Source organism: Nerophis ophidion, linkage group LG02, assembly GCF_033978795.1.
Source record: "Nerophis ophidion isolate RoL-2023_Sa linkage group LG02, RoL_Noph_v1.0, whole genome shotgun sequence".
NCBI lineage: Eukaryota > Metazoa > Chordata > Actinopteri > Syngnathiformes > Syngnathidae > Nerophis > Nerophis ophidion.
The window spans coordinates 73771915-73791292 of NC_084612.1; the positions used below are offsets into that span (position 1 = coordinate 73771915).

A 19378-nucleotide genomic window follows, 5' to 3' on the forward strand; every position below is an offset into this window, starting at 1 on the left:
ATCCACTTTAATGCACTTTATTTTTTTTTTGGAATGCATGTTTTGCTTGAAGGCCTAATATAAATGAAAAACTTCGTGCTTTTTTTGAAAAGCAAAGGCTACTGGATTATTTAAAAAATGTCAATATTCAATAAAAAATTACTTTATTTGAAAAAACATGTCTAAATATTTATTCTAGGCTATTTATGCAATATTAAAAAAATTGTAAAAAACTGCATTCATTATTCGGTATTCGGCCAAGCGTTTAAATTTTATTCGGCTTCGGCTTCGGCCACAAATTTTCATTTCGGTGCATCCCTAGTTGAGTGTCATTTTTCTTGCAACTATTATGTCACAAAGGGTCCCCTATTTCCTGACTGTAGACTTATCACCACAGCCAGGAATAAAACTAAAATCATAATAAATAAAGTATACTCTACTCATAGTTTGATCATGTGTGATTAATAAGATAAATATGTTCAGAAAATGATAAATTGAGCAGAATGCTATAAGGTCGACTTCTTCTTGTTTCTTGTTTTTATATCTAACCTTTTTTCAGATGACTTTATTCTGTCAGTAATGGTCTTTTGTTCTTTGTTTAAATCTACTGGAATATTCTCAAAATAAAAAATAAAAAAATTACGTGAAAAATGTTAACGTTTAGGAAGAAAGATTTGCGCATGTACAGAAGAGGATGGATTTATCGCCATTGGGGTCGAGATAGGAGTTTAAAATATATGAAAGCCCAATAATCCTCATTAAAATATGCACAAATGGAGGAAAATTATGTCAAGAAACTGCTGTAGATCAAAAAAAAGAAAAAAAAAGAATTATCCATGAAATATAACATAATGTACACGAATGTTGCATGAGTGACCCCCTCCGTCTTTATTTCCTCACCTTACAGGTAAAGGATACAGCCTCGGTACCTACAAGACATCTCTTGGACTCCCTAAACTCTGAAAAGTTCATTTAAAATGAAGCATGATTTTTTTTGAAGGGGAGGTTGTGTGTATTACTTTTTTTGGTCACCCCACTGAGAACATGTGGACAATGCTGAAGAAACAAGTCCAATTTTGTCAAGAGGAGTGGTCACAAATTCAAGCAGAAGCTTGTGGATGGCTACCAAAAGCGCCTTATTGCAGTGAAACCTGCCAAGGGACATGTAACTAAATATTATAATATACTATACATACATTGCTGTATGTATACTTTTGACCCAGCAGATTTGCTCACATTTTCAGTAGACCCATAATAAATTCATAAAAGCACCAAAATTCATGAATGTTTTTTGTGACCAACAAGTATGTGTTCCAATCACTCTACCACAAAAAAAAAAAAGAGTTGTAGAAATGATTGGAAATTCAACACAGCCATGACATTATGTTCTTTACAAGTGCATGTAAACTTTTGACCACGACTGTATATTGTTGACATTAAAGCAGGGGTCACCAGGTCGCCCGTAAGGACCAGATGGCCTGTTCTAAAAATAGCTCAAATAGCAGCACTTACCAGTGAGCTGCCTCTATTTTTTTGATTTTGTTTATTTACTAGCAAGCTGGTCTCGCTTTGCTCAACATTTTTAATTCTAAGAGAGACAAACCTCAAATAGAATTTGAAAACCCAAGAAAAAATGTAAAGACTTGGTCTTCACTTGTTTAAATAAATTCATTTATTTTTTTTACTTTGCTTCTTATAACTTTCAGAAAGACAATTTTAGAGAAAGAATACAACCTTAAAAATTATTTTAGGATTTTTAAACACATATACATTTTTACCTTTTAAATGCCTTCCTCTTCTTTCTTGACAATTTAAATCAATGTTTAAGTATTTTTTTTAATTAATATTGTAAAGAATAATAAATACATTTTATTTTAATTCTTCATTTTAGCTTCAGTTTTTTCGACGAAGAATATTTGTGAAATATTTCTTCAAACTTATTATGATTAAAATTCAAAAAAATTATTCCGGCAAATCTAGAAAATCTTTAGAATCAAATTTAAATCTTATTTCAAAGTGGATTTTAACCTTTTTAAAACATGTCATCAAAATTCTAAAATTAATCTTAATCAGGAAAAATTACTAATGATGTTCCATAAATTATTTTTTTATTTTTTTCAAGAAGATTCGAATTAGCTAGTTTTTCCCTTCTTTTTTTTCGGTTGAATTTTGAATGTTAAAGAGTCGAAATTGAAGATAAACTATGTTTCAAAATTTAATTTTAATTTTTTTCCTGTTTTCTCCTCTTTTAAACCGTTCAATTTAGTGATTTTTGCATCATTTATTCTCTACAAAAAAAACTCCCGTAAAAGGAAAAAAAATGTATATATATATAGATTTATGTATTAAAAGTAAATTGAGTAAATTGGCTATTTCTGGCAATGTATTTAAGTGTGTATCAAACTGGTAGCCCTTTGCATTAATCATTACCCAAGAAGTAGCTCTTGCTTTCAAAAAGTTTGTTTATTTTTTCAAAAAGATTCGAATTATCTAGTTTTTGTTTTCATTTTTTTCGGTTGAATTTTGAATTTTAAATAGTCGCAATTGAAGATAAACTATGTTTCAAAATTTCATTTTCATTTTTTTCGTGTTTTCTCCTCTTTTAAACAGTTCAATTAAGTATTTTTTTTATCATGTATTCTTTAAAAAAAAACCTTCCGTAAAAGGAAAAAAAATGTACGACTGAATGACAGACAGAAATACCCATTTTTTAAAATATATATATAGATATATTTATTAAAGGTAAATTGAGCAAATTGGCTATTTCTGGCAATTTATTTAAGTGTGTATCAAACTGGTAGCCCTTCGCATTAATCAGTACCCAAGAAGTAGCTCTTTCTTTCAAAAAGTTTTTTTATTTTTTCAAAAAGATTCAAATTAGCTAGTTTTTCTCTTCTGTTTTTCGGTTGAATTTTGAATGTTAAAGAGTCGAAATTGAACATAAACTATGTTTCAAAATTTAATTTTCATTTTTTCCCTGTTTTCTCCTCTTTTAAACCGTTCAATTAAGTGTTTTTTGCATCATTTATTCTCTACAAAAAAAAAACTCCCGTAAAAGAAAAAAAAATGGATATATATATATATATAGATTTATTTATTAAAGGTAAATTGAGTAAATTGGCTATTTCTGGCAATGTATTTAAGTGTGTATCAAACTGGTAGCCCTTCGCATTAATCAGTACCCAAGAAGTAGCTCTTGCTGTCAAAAAAGTTGGTGACCCCTGCATTAAGACTTCAAAGAACATCAAATACATTTTGTACAGTTTATGGAAGTTGTTGTTAATACTGTTAGTGTCAGTGTTTCTGCTACTTTAGCCTTTGTTCTAAAATAAAAAATATTTATCAGTTCTCATTGTTCTTAGGCTAATTCTTGTACTGTCTGAAATTTTTTATGCAAACACAAGTAGAATAAAAAATTAAATGCCACCATACAATACAATGCAAACTTGTTTTTTGCTTATTTGATTAATAATGAATTTCTTCAATGTGGAAAAATATTGTGCCTACTTTCAAATAGAATTTATTAGAAATATTTGCATTATAAAAGTGCTCTCGGCACAAAATCTCGCGAGATGAGACCAAGCTGGAATTTGTCGCCCTCTGGCCGCAGCCTTCGTTTTTTAATTTGACTAAAACATCCTCCGGAGTCCAGACAATGCACTAAAAATACAAATGTATGTTCCGTTCAAAGTTCTTAAAAAAAATCCATTTATACTTTTAGTTTGGTTGCGGCAGCTTGAAGTGAAAGGCTGCGTGGATATTTCATCAAGACATTGCAACTTCCCGCACAGAAAAAGGTACACACCTTTGGCAATGTATACGTTAAATACATGGTCATTTGCTTTTTAATACGATGTGGAGTAAGTTGGTATATATTTAATTGTGCCGATTTTCTGTAAGAAGGGAACATTTTGAGTGTCGACGTAAGTAATGTTGCTGGCTTAAGCGAAGCTAGCTGAGTTAGCTTAGCCGCTAGCCTTCGCTAATTGACTCAAGCGCGGAATGCTAACTAGCTGGCTAACATGCTACTCACACATCCTCTTTAAACGTTCTAATACTTTACTATCTACGAAGAAGAAAGTCAAAATCATTGTTTTCCACGAGGTAAGGTAAAGTTTTAAGCCTTTTATGTCGTGTTTTGTAAGGTGGTGCTCCACAAAATTCTGACAGGGGTTTCTATTATTTTTTTTATTTAGTTTTTATTTTTTTAATTTATTTTTTTCTTTAAAGAAATAATAATAATCAAAACAAGTACATATACTGTTCAAAACAGTGCCAGGGGGTTGTAAAGTCAATAAAGCAACAAAAGAAGAATGCAATATATATATATATATATATATATATATATATATATATATATATATATATATATATATATATATATATACTAGGGGTGGGCAAATTAGTGCGTTAATTATGAGTTAACTCATCAATCTATTAACGCTGACAATTATTTTATCGCATATTTGCGTATGTTGTTTACATGCTTTTATTTTGTTAACGCTTTTTCTTAACAAGATGGCGTCGAGGGGCTCTTTGTAAAGAGGGAACATTTGGCAAAAATACCGGACAATTCTGCAAATTTCATGGCTGGCTTACAGCGTGGACACTCCGGGATCACTTACGACCGCCAGACAATTCTGAATGGGGATCGATCGGGCCGTTTTGGACTGAATGAGGTTTGCTTGCTAGACCGGCTAGCTAGCATGGGAATACTTTGCCGGCTACATCCAGCGGCCTGTGAAGCAGCGGAGTATATGTGTTGTCTGTCTATTTATGAATAATGCAGACCAGGAGTGTTGGCTGAGTTCTTAACGTTTGCTTTCAGAGCGTGCATATCACAACATACAAGATGCCGTCATGGCGACACAACCTGTACCAGGCTACCGCGCATGCTCGTCACTCCTGTTGCATGCTGGGTAGGGTAGTTCTTTTATTCCCTGGCTCATAACATCAAACAATCGGAAAATTCCCATCATATCAATTCCTAAATATGGTCATAATTATTTTAAGTGCACTACGCAGAATAAACACAACATTATTAATATTGCTACTACGGATAATTTGATAAAAAATTCCCTAAAACAGCCCACTACCTATAATATAGGTTTTTTAAACATAAGATCCCTGATAAAAAAAATGTTTCTGCTGTTACCTCAGAAATTGCCTGTTCGGATGTTATGATTGTGGCTCAGAGATTTGTAGGTAGATTATATTTATTTTCCATAACAAACAGGATAACTTAAATACCCTGGCAGTGGTAGTAATAAGCTTAAATGTTTGTATTTACATTTTTTGAGTTGATTTTCATAAAATATGCTATTTAACTGCTACTGTTTAACAAGGACTGATTTAAATTGTGTTTGCACAACAAATGTTTTGGCGCTTTTGTTCATGTGGGAGGATATTCCAATAAAGGTGCACTACACACTACTTTTGAATTAATTATTGGGCTTTGCGTATACAATGCAGTTAATCGCGATTGATCTGAGAAATAGTGCGGTTAACTTCGATGAAAATTTTTAATCGTTGCCCAGCCCTAATATATACACATATATACATATATATGTCATATATATATATATATATATATGTATATATATATATACATATGTCATACATACACGAAGGTCCTGCAGTCCTGGGTTCAAATCCAGGCTCGGGATCTTTCTGTGTGGAGTTTGCATGTTCTCCCCGTGAATGCGTTGGTTCCCTCCGGGTACTCCGGCTTCCTCCCCACCTGGGGATAGGTTGATTGGCAACACTAAATTGGCCCTAGTGTGTGAATGTGAGTGTGAATGTTGTCTGTCTATTTGTGTTGGCCCTGCGATGAGGTGGCGACTTGTCCAGGGTGTAATCGCCTTCCGCCCGATTGTAGCTGAGATAGGCGCCAGCACCCCCCGCCACCCCAAAAAAGGGAATAAGCGGTAGAAAATGGATGGATGGATGGTCATATATACATCAGAATCAGAAATACTTTATTAATCCCAGAGGGGAAATTAAAATTTTCAGCACAATCCCATTCAAGATCAGACAAACATTACAGGGAGACAGAACAGGATGGCTGACGAGTCTGACAACTTCCGGTGCCCCTTACAAAAAAGGTAAGATACAGGTAAACAATGGGGCGGGGTGTGAGAAAAAAAAAAAATACTGTATATATATATATATATATATATATATATATATATATACATACACACACACACGTGTGTGTGCATACTTATAGGCTCACACAAGTTCCGTAAACAATCCAAATTTGGAGCACAGCATCATAGTTTTCACAGCTTTTTGATTGTTAGAGGTAAATAGTGTTTTTAAAGTAAAGTTTCTAATCCTTTTTTTAAAGGCACAAACAGATCGGGTGTTGAGAACCTTTCTTTCTTTCTTTCTTTCTTTCTTAGTTTATTTCGAACATGAACATACTTACAACATAATACATCAGACAATTTCATATTATTTCACATTACATCATGTCCGAAAAGGAGTAGGAAGAAGCAAAGAATATTTAATCCTTACATTTATGATTATAAAACTTATCCCAATAGTATAATGAGGTTGCAAAGGTAAAATTCCTTTTCAATTTTTTTCTCATACCGTGTAAATCCAAATAGCACATTTTTAAAATGAAGCACAAATTTGTCATGAATATTGTCCAGGATGCCTGCTATAGTGATGGAGTGCTTTCACAAGTCCAAAACAGGTGGTAAACAGTCCCTGGATGCATGTTATTTTGTCGAAGTTTCGCCTTTAAATGATGTCAATATAACATGTTCGTTGATTAAAAAGATAAATGAATACATATGTGAATGTTCATACTTTACAGTTCAAACAGCTTGAAGAGTTTGTTCGGAGCACAGTCCTGGATTAAGGAGGACCAGCTGGGATAGATCACACGTCACCCTACAGTAAGTCAGGGATGTCCAAAGTGCGGCTCGCAGCTCCTTTTTGAACACTTTCTATAAGTACTATTTATAAAAAAAAACTTAAGTGGAAACAAAAGAATAAACAGGTGAAATGAAACAAGAAAAATGTGCAAAGTTGACTCTAATGACATAAAGCTGCCATGCAGACTGTTTTTTGTTTCTTTAAAACTGTCATTGCTCTAAAAAATACATCACTCAATCCACTGTGAAATACTTTTTGGGAAAATATTGCACATTTTATGTGTTTACTTTTTAAAGGCCTACTGAAAGCCACTACTACCCACCACGCAGTCTGATAGTTTATATATCAATGATGAAATATTAACAATGCAACACATGCCAATACGGCTTTTTTAGTTTACAAAATTACAATTTTAAATTTCCCGGGAGTTTCGTCTTGAAAACATTGTGTAATGATGACGTGTACGCAAGACTTCATGCGTTTTTAGGAAGTATGAGCGCTGCACACACACACAGCTAAAAGTCGTCTGCTTTAATGGCATAATTACACAGTATTTTGGGGATCTGTGTTGCTGAATCTTTTGCAATTTGTTCAATTAATATTGGAGAAGTCACAGTAGAAAGATGGAGTTGGCTTTTAGCCACACAAACACACAGTGATTCCTTGTTTAAAATTACCGGAGGTGAAAATTTATTATGAATCAGAGCGCGGTCAAGCAGACATGAATCCAGACCAAATGTCAACCAGCAGGCTTCGGTGAGAAAATTGTGGTTAAAAAGTCGCTTCTTACCGGAGAAAAGCTGAGCTTGGGCCGTCCATGAAGCTGACGTCGACTTCCCTGAGACACTGCGCGTCAACACACCCCTCCGACTATCAGGTACTATTAAACTCACTAAAACACTAGCAACACAATAAAAAGATAAGGGATTTCCCAGAATTATCCTACTAAATGTGTTTAAAAACATCGGAATCCGTCTCAATGCAATCGCGTTTTGTTTTTTTGTTTTTTTCTCTAGTCTGTCGCTATCAATATCCTCAAACACGAATCTTTCATCCGCGCTCAAATTAATGGCGAAATTGTCGTTTTCTCGGTCCGAATAGCTTTTTTTGTTGGAGGCTCCCATTAAAAACAATGAGAATGTGAGGAGCCCCCACACTTGCGACGTCATCGTCTGCGACTTAACACCGACAATTGCAAACTTTATCGTCGATGTTCTCTACTAAATCCTTTCAGCAAAAATATGGCAATATCGCGAAATGATCAAGTATGACACATAGAATAGAGCTGCTATCCCCGTTTAAATAAGAACATTTCATTTCAGTAGGCCTTTAAAGAACACAGTTTTCTTTGGCAAAAAGGCCATCAAACAAACACACACACAGGAAAACTTATAATCAATGAATGGATCAAAAATTGATCTAGAGATTTAAACATTTAAAATAATTTCAAATTAAATGTAAGACTTGTTTTTTAACTCTTTTGGATTCCCAATAAGTATAGTCGGATTTTTTTAACTGTCATTGCAAAAAAAATAGTAAAAGAAAAACACTGAAAACATTGCACATGTTGTGTGTTTGCCATATGAAAAATAAAGTTGTATATGGTAAAAAGGGCATAAAACAAACATGAATGATAACAACTTAGAATCAACAAATAGATCATAAATTGATCCAGAGATTTAAGTGTTAAAAGTAAAAAAAAATTAATGTATGACAATTTTTTTATTATTTGGTAGAATTGTAGTGGGATTGTCATTGCACAAAAAATATTTTTAAATCCACATTGAAATATTTTTTAGGAATATATTGCAGGTTTTTGTATATTTTTTATATGAAAAACTAAATTTTCTTTGGCATAAATGGCATGAAACAAACACAAAAATAATAGAGATTTAACTGTTGAAAGTAAAAAAATACAATTTATGAACTTTCTTTAACTCTTTTATGAGTACGGACCTTTTGGATCCGCAATAATTGTAGTGGGATTTGTTTAACTGTCATTGCACAAAAATAGTTAAAAAAAACCAAGAAACAATTAAATGTTTTTCGGGGGGAAACATTGCACATTATGTGTTTGCTATATAAAAAACACAGTTTTCTTTGGCTAAAAGGGTATTAAACAAACAAAAAACACAAATAAGAGAGATTTAACTGTTGAAGGAAAAAATAAAATGTATGACTTATTTTGAACTCTTTTGTGAGTTGGGCCCTTTTTGATCACCAATAATTGTTGTGGATTTTTTTTTTAAACTGTCATTGCCCAAAATAATAAATAAAAAAATTCACCTTGAAATATATTTTGGGGAGAATATTGCACATTTTGTGTGTTTGTCATATGAAAAACAGTTTTCTTTGGAAAAAGGCCATCAAACTAATAATAAAAACTTATAATCAACGAATAGATCAGAAATTGATCAAGAGATTTAAGTGTTGAAAGTAAAAAAAATGAAATGTTATGACTTATTTTTTACTATTTTATTGAATTGTAGTGGGATTTTTTTTAAACTGTCAAATATTTAAAAAATCCACTTAGAAATATTTTGGGGGAGAAATATTGCACTTTTTGTATGTATGCGATATAACAAAAAAAAAACAATGTTTTCTTTGGCAAAAAGCGCATAAATAAAAAAATATGAAAACATGAGCAAAGCTTATAATCTGTGAATGGATCAGAAATTTATCTTGAGATTTAATTGTTGAAAGCTCAAAAATTAAAATATATGACTTATTTTTAACTGTAATGAGTGGGGCCTCTTTGGATCCCCAATTAGTGTAGTGTGATTTATTTTTTATTTTTTTAAACTCATTGCACAAAATAATTGAAAGAAATCCACTTTTAAATATTTTGGGGGGGGAAATAATGCACTTTTTGTGTGTTTGCTATATGGAAAACAAAGTTTTCTTTGGCAAAAAGGGCATAAAACAAACCAAAAACACAAATAATATCAATCAATCAATCAATGTTTATTTATATAGCCCCAAATCACAAATGTCTCAAAGGACTGCACAAATCATTACGACTACAACATCCTCGGAAGATTATAAAAACTTATAATCAACGAATAGATCAGAAATTTACCTTAAGATTTAAGTGTTGAAACTAAGAAAAACAATGTATGACTTTATTTTTCTCTCTTTAATCGAACTGTTGTGGGATTTTTTTTAAAACTGTCATTGCACAAAAATACTTAAAAAATCCACTTTAAAATTTTTTGTGGAAAATATTGCACATTTTGTATGTTTGCGATATAAAAATGTTTTCTCTATCCCAGATCTACAGATTTAAGCTTTGAGGGGGAAAAAATTGTATATTATTTATTTTCAACGGTTCTCAGTAGATTAAAACCTCAGGGGAGCCCTAAAGGTTAAAAACAAATCTATAGATTGTATTGGTTTTGAATATCAAAAATATCAAAATGGCCCCTGCATGCTTTGATTTCTCAGTGTGCGGCCATCAGTGGAAAAAGTTTGGACACCCCTGTGCTAAGCAGGTTACAAAGTGGATTTCTGGATCCTATGATCGAGTTGAATCATGTCTTTTCTGGCCATGTCCAGGTTCCGTGACATGGAGAGCAGCAGGAAGAAGGTGACTTTTAGGTGGCTTCGAAGGGCTTCTTCGCCAACCCCATCTTCTTCTCACTCTTCCCTGCCCTCGGCGGGAAAAAGGATACCCGAAGAAGCTTTGGCCCTCAGTGACTCGCCAGGATCGGTGGGCTTCGCTGAGCTCAATCTGGACACTCCCAAGAGAAAAGCGGAGGAGATCTGCGATGGCGTCCCCTCTCACAGCAAAGTGGAGCTGAGGAAGCGCTCCAGGATGACCTTTGAGTCACTCAAGGTGAATTTGTTCAATACCTCGTGGCACATTTTTATTGCAAAACCTCGAGTTAGCCTGGTCATCTTGTCATCTCCCAGGACTCTACAGAAAGCCATGCATCCTCTCTTCCCTTGGACATGAAAAAGAAGGCGAAGACAGCGGAGGACGTGATGAAGGCTATTTACAAGAGGGCTTTAACTGCAGCCTTGGGATCAACACACACTCCCACCAAAAGTGCCATTGTTGACCACCTGTCTTTGACACCCGTGAATACTGAAGCGTGCAGTCCGACCACGCTTGAAAACAAATCTGATGACACTCAGGACAATCCAGATCAGCTGTCCCCTTGTCGGCTCGTTATGGTTTCAGTCGGCCTAAAAGAGGACACAAAGACACCAGCAGGGATATCGGTAAGTTCCAACTATTTCCTCTCTTATCGACTGCTCGGGGTCACGGTGAGCTGGAGCCTATCCCAGCTGACTTTGGGAAACCAACAATTTACACAAACATTCACAATTAAGAGTCTCCTAAATATGTTTACTGAGTACTAGGGATGTATACAATATACCAGGGGTCACCAACCTTTTTGAAACCAAGAGCTACTTCTTGGGTACTGATTAATGCGAAGGGCTACCAGTTTGATACACACTTAAATACATTGCCAGATATGACCAATTTGCTCAATTTACCTTTAACTCTATGTTATTATTAATAATTAATGATATTTATCTTTGTGGAAACACTGATCATCTTTATGATTTCTCACAATAAATATATATTTTTGATGACATGTTTTAAATAGGTTAAAATCCATTCTGCACTTTGTTAGAATATATAACAAATTGGATCAAGTGATATTTCTAACAAAGACAAATCAATGTTTCTTCTAGATTTTCCAGAACAAAAATTTTAAAAGAAATTCAAAAAACTTTGAAATAAGATTTTAATTTGATGGTTTAGCTCGGTTGGTAGAGCGGCTGTGTCAGCAACTTGAGGGTTGCAGGTTCGATTCCCGCTTCCGCCATCCTAGTCACTGCCGTTGTGTCCTTGGGCAAGACACTTTACCCACCTGCTCCCAGTGCCACCCACACTGGTTTGAATGTAACTTAGATATTGTGTTTCACTGTGTGAAGCGCTTTGAGTCACTAGAGAAAAAGTGCTATATGAATATAATTCACTTCACTTCTATAGATTTTCTAGATTTGCCAGAATATTTTTTTTTAATTTTAATCATAATACGTTTTTTTGCCTTTAATATTAAACACTCTAAAGCAGGGTTGCCCAAGTGTTTGGTCTCCAGGGGCCGAAGTGAAAATGTGCCAGTAGTCCAAGGGCCAATTTTTTTACTATGCAACAGATAATTCTGTAACGATATCAAAATGTCACAGTACAATATTATAAAGGTATTAAGACCACAGTACGATATCATTGTGGTACAGTGGGGCAAAAAAGTATTTAGTCAGCCACCAAATGTGCAAGTTCTCCCACTTAAAATGATGACAGAGGTGTGTAATTTTCATCATAGGTACACTTCAACTGTGAGAGACAGAATGTGAAAAAAAAATCCAGGAATTCACATTGTAGGAATTTTAAATATTTTTTTTTGTAAATTATGGTGGAAAATAAGTATTTGGTCAACCATTCAAAGCTCTCACTGATGGAAGGAGGTTTTGGCTCAAAATCTCACGATACATGGCCCCATTCATTCTTTCCTTAACACGGATCAATCGTCCTGTCCCCTTAGCAGAAAAACAGCCCCAAAGCATGATGTTTCCACCCCCATGCTTCACAGTAGGTGTGGTGTTCTTGGGATGCAACTCAGTATTCTTCTTCCTCCAAACACGACAAGTTGAGTTTATACCAAAAAGTTCTATTTTGGTTTCATCTGACCACATGACATTCTCCCAATCCTCTGCTGTATCATCCATGTATCCATTTTGGTATAAACTCAACTCGTCGTGTTTGGAGGAAGAAGAATACTGAGTTGCATCCCAAGGACACCATACCTACTGTGAAGCATGGGGGTGGAAACATCATGCTTTGGGGCTGTTTTTCTGCTAAGGGGACAGGACGATTGATCCGTGTTAAGGAAAGAATGAATGGGGCCATGTATCGTGAGATTTTGAGCCAAAACCTCTTTCCATCAGTGAGAGCTTTGAATGGGTGACCAAATACTTATTTTCCACCATAATTTACAAATCAATTCTTTAAAATTCCTACAATGTGAATTCCTGGATTTTTTTCACATTCTGTCTCCCACAGTTAAAGTGTACCTATGATGAACATTACAGACCTATGTCATCATTTTAAGTGGGAGAACTTGCACAATCGGTGGCTGACTAAATACTTTTTGCCCCACTGTATATGTCCCAAAAAAAGGAGTTAATAATATTAAATAAACACAATTACTGTATTTGAACACAAAAAAAATAAAGCTTTAATGATCTAATCATATTTATTACTTAGAAACAAGTATGTTTAAGTGCAAAGAATTGTGTGGGAACATTCCTTGTCTTTCAACTTTTACTTTTCAAACAAGAGTGGACATTTTTCATCAATTTAAAAAATGCAGTTTCTCAGAAAAGTAAACTCACATTCAAACTTTTAATATTATAAATATGACGTTTAGTTTCGTTGGCTTCATATTTTCCGGGTGATGGTAGCTTATAAAGTAGTTTGGTGTGCAGCAGTTGTTTTCCCTCGTCACGGCGCGCCTTGACCGAGTGTGTTTTGGCTTTGAACACTGGAGACCAAGGTGGGGCGTTTGTTATGTTTTTGCCAGGTTTTGTTTAACATCATAACTTAAAAAAATTATGAACGTATCTTGAAAAAAAACTATTCCTCTATCTACTAAGAAGTGGAATACACTTCACTTCCTGCTTTTTCTGACGCTCCACGCTCCCACATTGCAAATTCTGGGGAGATGTAGTTTATTTTTAGACCGGAAAACTACACACAAAGTTTTCGTTTGACACCATCCTGGCATTGTGGAGAACATTTTGAAACTGTAATACTACGGTCTACAAAATCTTTGCACACTTCATGATGTTTGTGTGGTGTTCTTGTGGTGTTTCAGAGTGCCGCTCTCAAAGAAGAGCCCAACACAACACAGCAAAGCATCTCTCATGATCGGCAAGACAATGTATCGGCTGAACCCCAAGCTGAGAACTGGAGCGATACGTCCCTCCTTTCGCTTGAGGACGTCCCAGATTATTTGTCTTGCTGTGTGAGTCCTGCGAACGACTCCTCCAACGGCTGGCATCACCTCAGTCCGCCATTAAATTACCGGTCCGGACCTTCAACTTCCACCCTGAACATGCCGGACCTATTCCACACGCCGCAGAGGACTGTGTTTGTCTCTGGCAAGCAGCAAAAAAGCCCGAGTCCTTTAGCTGCCGTAGTGGACAACAAGACTGCACGTGTTGTTGATTGGGCAGACCCCTTCGCTCTGCCTCGACGCTCAAACAGTAGAGGAAGAAACGCACGGAGGCAAACCTACGCCGGCTCTTCCGTCCATTCCCCCTCTTTGTCAGTTCTCCATGGCAGCAACCATCAGAGAAGACTGTCCCTGAGGGAACCTGAACCCACTCGGACACGCTACCCCTACGGTGCATATGGCTTCATAGACACCCACTGCCACCTTGACATGCTCTACGCAAAGCTGCGCTTCAGAGGATCCTTCGGCAGTTTCCAAAATAAATACCGCAGCAGCTTTCCCGCCGAGTTTCACGGCTGCATCGCGGACTTCTGCAACCCTCGGATCATGGCGCAGGATGACCTGTGGGAAGGTTTACTGGCGGAAGACAAGGTCTGGGGGGCGTTTGGGTGCCACCCGCACTTTGCCGAGGAGTACTGCGACGCCCATGAACGCAGCATACTGAAAGCCATGAGGCACCCCAAAGCCGTGGCGTTTGGCGAGATGGGTTTGGACTATTCCCACAAAAACAACGCGTGTTACGACGTACAGAAAAAGGTGAGAACGAGCATTCCTTGTTAGGTAATGTGGACTGATGATGTCTAGTGGTGTGAAGGTGTTCGGGCTTCAGCTGCAGCGTGCTGTGGCCATGCAGAAGCCCGTCGTCATCCACTGTCGCGACGCAGATGACGACCTGATGGTCATCATGAAGAAGTACGTGCCCAGGGATTACAAAATTCACAGGTGTGTATTTTCTAGAGATGTCCCTATTTTCTTCCAAAACACAATTGTCTCAAGCCTTTTTTTTTGTCGTTATTAATTTATTTGGGATTCTAGGCACTGTTTCACCAACAGCTACCCGGTGATTGAGCCCTTCTTGGAGGAGTTCCCCAACCTGTATGTGGGCTTCACAGCCTTGATCACATATCCCAGCGCCTTCCCGGCTCGAGATGCTGCCTGCAAGGTGCCTCTCAGCCGCATTGTGCTGGAGACCGACGCTCCATATTTCCTGCCGAGGACGGTAGGTTCAAATTGAGGCCGTAAAAAAGGCTGTCGCACTAGAAAATGTGTAATTAATGCTGAAACTGAAACACATTTTTAGCTTCTCGGCAGACGGAGCAAGACCCATCAGAATAGTTTTGATTGCTTTTTCTGCTCTCATGTTTGTATAACTATTTGTTAGCAGGCAGAGTGTTTTTTGGGGCTCATTCATAACTGACTCATTGTTGCTGTCTGAATAATAAAAATAAGGGATTTAAGAAATCTAAAGTTGTTTTTAAATAAGCATTGATGTCACACTTGTAGCACTACTTGGTGTTTCCCCATATATTCATGTATTTGTTGCGGCCCGCCACTAATACATCTATTGCAAAACCTTTTATACTAGCATGTTCATATCATATTCATAAGTATATTTTGCCAAAATCACGATTTTCAAGCATAAAAAATGCTAAATGACCTAAAAATGTAAATGTTACAGTATTGGCCACCAAATGAGACGAAACCAATTGGAGTGCACTGTTCAGTATCCCAGCTCAGTCTCAGGCAGACTTACTAAATTGAATTAAACAATGTGGGTGTTATTTCATGTATTTTATTATTATGCTATAGCTTTGAAAATATTTCATCCATAATTAATTCCTACCTTGCAGAAATTCATATACTGTGGTCAGGCCAGGAACCAGTTAACAGCGATAATGGGATTATTATATTATTATTGTTCGCCCTGGCTCACAAAAACATTATAACGGCACGGTCTGTGAAAGCAGTTGGTCGTACAGTAGGTGGCAGTATTGCTCATAACCCAGCTTCTTAACACCTTGTACACAACTGATCTGCCAGAGAAGAAGAGGATGTAGCAAAAGGGATCGATGTTGCCAACTTAGCCATTTTGTGTCTATTGTGAGAAAGGCAAACTTTGGCTTGTTCATGATTTGTAGCTATCTTTTTAGCAAATGCCCAATCACACTGTAAAAAAGAATGGGATGTCACAAATCCAAAACCCACCTTACGCATGGTGCGAACAATAATAACAAAAACACGTACATCCTCGTCCCTGACTTGCTGAACTATATTTAGCAAGTCATCAGACCTCCAAATGCTCTTTCTTTAAAAGACGACAAGCAAAAAAATCTGGCGACCTTTTTTTGGTCTTCTAGGACTCCTTTGGAGACAGACATGGGCGAACATATTGCTCTTCTCAACAAGCAACAGGTCCTGATGTGGGCCCCCACCCCCATTTAAAAGCATCAAAAATGTCATTTGACATGAAAAAACAACAAAAAGAAGCAACAGAAGAAAAACTATTTGTATATCTGAACACACTTGGGTTTTTTTTAATCTCTATTTACTTTTTTTTACACAATGATAACCATTCATCGATATATCGATTTATATTCTTAAAGAGTAGGAAGAAGTAGAGCTTATTTAATTATACTCCTTTTCATATTAAAGCAGTTGTATCCCATTTATTTGTTCTTTGTAACAGTACAGTGAACAACAAATAAATATACTATAAGTAAGTTAACAAATATTTAAAACACTAATAATCATATTAAAAAGGTTCAAGATGTTTATCATAATTCTTCTTTTTTGTACTTTGTGTACACTTTTGGTTTATAGTCTCTTTAACTGAATCATATTAGTGCTTTGTTTGATTTATTTGCTTAATCCATTCCATAACTTAATTCCACATACTGATATGCTAAAGGTCTTAAGTGTTGTACAAATGTTTTAATTTAGATTTTCCTTTAAGGTTATGGTTCTCCTCTTTTGTTGGGAAGAATTGTTGTACATTCTTGGGTAGCAGGTTATAGTTAGCACTGTAGATCATTTTAGCTGTTTGTAAATGCACCAAGTTATTAAATTGTAATATGTTTGATTCAGTAAATAAAGGGTTTGTTTGTTCTCTGTATCCAACATATGCATTGTTGTAATTGATCTTTAGTGAATGAAGCGCACATTTGTAGTTGTTTCCCCATATTTCTACACACAAACTCAGATATGGTAACACTAGCGAGCAGTAGTGGCAAACAAGCATCAAGTTTAAAAAAAAAAAAAGCCTGTTCACATACAGTTAAATTCTTGCATCGCTCTCTTTTTGACAGGTGAGGAAAGACGTCTGCCAGTTTGCACATCCAGGAATGGGCATCCATACCCTGCAAGAGCTGAGCCTCCTGAGGGGGGCTGACATGCCCACAGTCCTCGCCACCATCCGAAACAACACCACCCAACTTTACGGCATCTGAGCGTGAGAGTTGATGGCGTCTAAGCTTCCAAATATCTTACGCAGCTCTTAGTTTTACATTTCTACATGGGCGGACCTAAGGTTTCACTGTCTATAAGCTGCTAATGTTCTTTTGTTTTAGTTGCTTCTAAATGTTTTATGTTGCCTTCTTCATTATCCAGGCACTGTATGGGTCAACAGCGTGCCAAACATTAAAAAAGTTGAAAGTTGAAAGGTGTTTCTTTCGGCAACGCACAGGAAAAGCTGTAGTACATGAATTTGTCCATCCATCCATCTTCTTCCGCTTATCTGAGGCTGGGTTGCGGGGGCAGCAGCCTAAGCAGGGAAGCCCAGACTTCCCTCTCCCCAGCCACTTCGTCCAGCTCCTGCTGGGGGATCCCGAAATGTTCCCAGGCCAGCCGGGAGACATAGTCTTTCCAACGTGTCCTGGGTCTTCCCCGTGGCCTCCTGTCGGTCAGATATGCCCCACTCTCCCACGGCGTGGCGCAGTGGAAGAGTGGCCGTGCGCAACCCGAGGGTCCCTGGTTAAAATCCCACCTAGTACCAACTTCGTCACGTCCGTTGTGTCCTGAGCAAGACACTTCACCCTTGCTCCTAATGGGTGCTGGTTGGCGCCTTGCATGGCAGCTCCCTCCATCAGTGTGTGAATGGGTAAATGTGGAAGTAGTGTCAAAGCGCTTTGAGTACCTTGAAGGTAGAAAAGCGCTATACAAGTACAACCCATTTATTATTATTAAAGGATGTGCTCATAACATAATAACCCACCTCCCTCGGGAGGCGTTCAGGTGGCATCCTGACCAGAGGCTCGAACCACCTCATCTGGCTCCTCTCGATGTGAAGGAGCAGCGGCTTTACTTTGAGCTCCTCCCGGATGACAGAGCTTCTCACCCTATCTCTAAGGGAGAGCCTCGCCACCCGGCGGAGGAAACACATTTCGCCCGCTTATACCCGTGATCTTTTCCTTTTGGTCATAACCCAAAGGTCATGACCATAGGTGAGGATGGGAACGTAGATCGACCGGTAAATTGAGAGCTTTGCCTTCCGGCTCAGCTCCTTCTTCACCACAACGGATCGATACAGCGTCCGCATTACTGAAGACGCCGCACCGATCCGCCCGTCGATCTCACGATCCACTCTTCCCTCACTTGTGAACAAGACCCCAAGGTACTTGAACTCCTCCTCATGGGCTAGGGTCTCCTCTCCACACCGGAGATGGCACGCCACCCTTTTCCAGGCGAGAACCATGGACTTGGACTTGGAGGTGCTGATTCTCAACCCAGTTGCTTCACACTCGACTGCGAACCGATCCAGTGAGAGCTGAAGATCCTGGCCAGATGAAGCCATCAGGACCACATTGTAGTCTGCAAAAAGCAGAGACCTAATCCTGCAGCCACCAAATTTCTGTCCATAAAAGTTATGAACAGAGTCAGTGACAAAGGGCAGCCTGAATTTGTGGAATGTACTTCATTATAGAAAGTGGCAAGGCTTTTACTACTTAGATGTAATGTTCATTTATAGTTCTCTTAGGTCAAGTTTGTGCCAGGTTATTAGGTGTGTACGTTTGCAGCATGTATCTTCCTGGGAGGTGGTACAAATATGTTTATTGAAGGCCTTTCTTCCCTGCTCAGTCTGACTTACGTCGGTCTAGCACAGTGTTTTTCAACCTTTTTAGAGCAAAAGCACAGTTTTTGCATTGAAAAAATGCAGAGGCATATCACCAGCAGAAATCATTAAAAAAAAAAACGAAACTCAGTTGACAGTAAGAAGCCGTTGTCGCAATTGTTGGATATGACTTTAAACCATAACCAAGCATGCATCACTATAGCTCTTGTCTCAAAGTAGGTGTACTGTCACCACCTGTCACATTATTTTGAATTTTTTGCTGTTTTCCTGAGTGTAGTGTTTTAGTTCTTGTCTTGCGCTCCTATTTTGGTGGCTTTTTCTCTTTTTGAGGGCATTTTCGTGTAGCAGTTTCATGTCTTCCTTTGAGCGATAGTTCCCGCATCTACTTTGTTTAAGCAATCAAGAATATTTC

General features: G+C 37.2%; 1 protein-coding gene across 3 annotated transcripts; it reads left to right on the forward strand.

The window, feature by feature from the left end:
- The first annotated feature begins 3553 nt into the window (after positions 1-3553).
- On the forward strand, positions 3554-17556 carry tatdn2 (TatD DNase domain containing 2). 3 transcript variants are annotated; one of them, XM_061874735.1, is made up of 8 exons: positions 3554-3776; positions 6806-6887; positions 10423-10702; positions 10780-11091; positions 13758-14654; positions 14713-14840; positions 14934-15117; positions 17204-17556. In XM_061874735.1, the coding sequence occupies exons 3-8, from the start codon at positions 10433-10435 to the stop codon at positions 17342-17344; spliced, it is 1932 nt and encodes a 643-aa protein (XP_061730719.1). In that variant the 5' UTR covers positions 3554-3776; positions 6806-6887; positions 10423-10432; the 3' UTR covers positions 17345-17556. The 3 variants fall into 3 exon arrangements, 2 of the variants coding, with proteins under 2 accessions (XP_061730719.1, XP_061730727.1); XM_061874743.1 differs by having other exon boundaries at positions 14728-14840; XR_009802173.1 differs by lacking the exon at positions 17204-17556 and having other exon boundaries at positions 14703-14840; positions 14934-15076.
- Positions 17557-19378: the final 1822 nt, after the last annotated feature.

What these genes read in the sequence shown, in the direction of transcription:
- tatdn2 (XM_061874735.1), top strand. Translation starts at nt 10,433, where the DNA reads ATGGAGAGCAGCAGGAAGAAGGTGACTTTTAGGTGGCTTCGAAGGGCT. An exon ending in AGACACCAGCAGGGATATCG is followed by an intron (nt 11,092 to 13,757) that starts GTAAGTTCCAAC and finishes GTGGTGTTTCAG; the next exon opens with AGTGCCGCTCTCAAAGAAGA. An exon ending in AGGGATTACAAAATTCACAG is followed by an intron (nt 14,841 to 14,933) that starts GTGTGTATTTTC and finishes TTGGGATTCTAG; the next exon opens with GCACTGTTTCACCAACAGCT.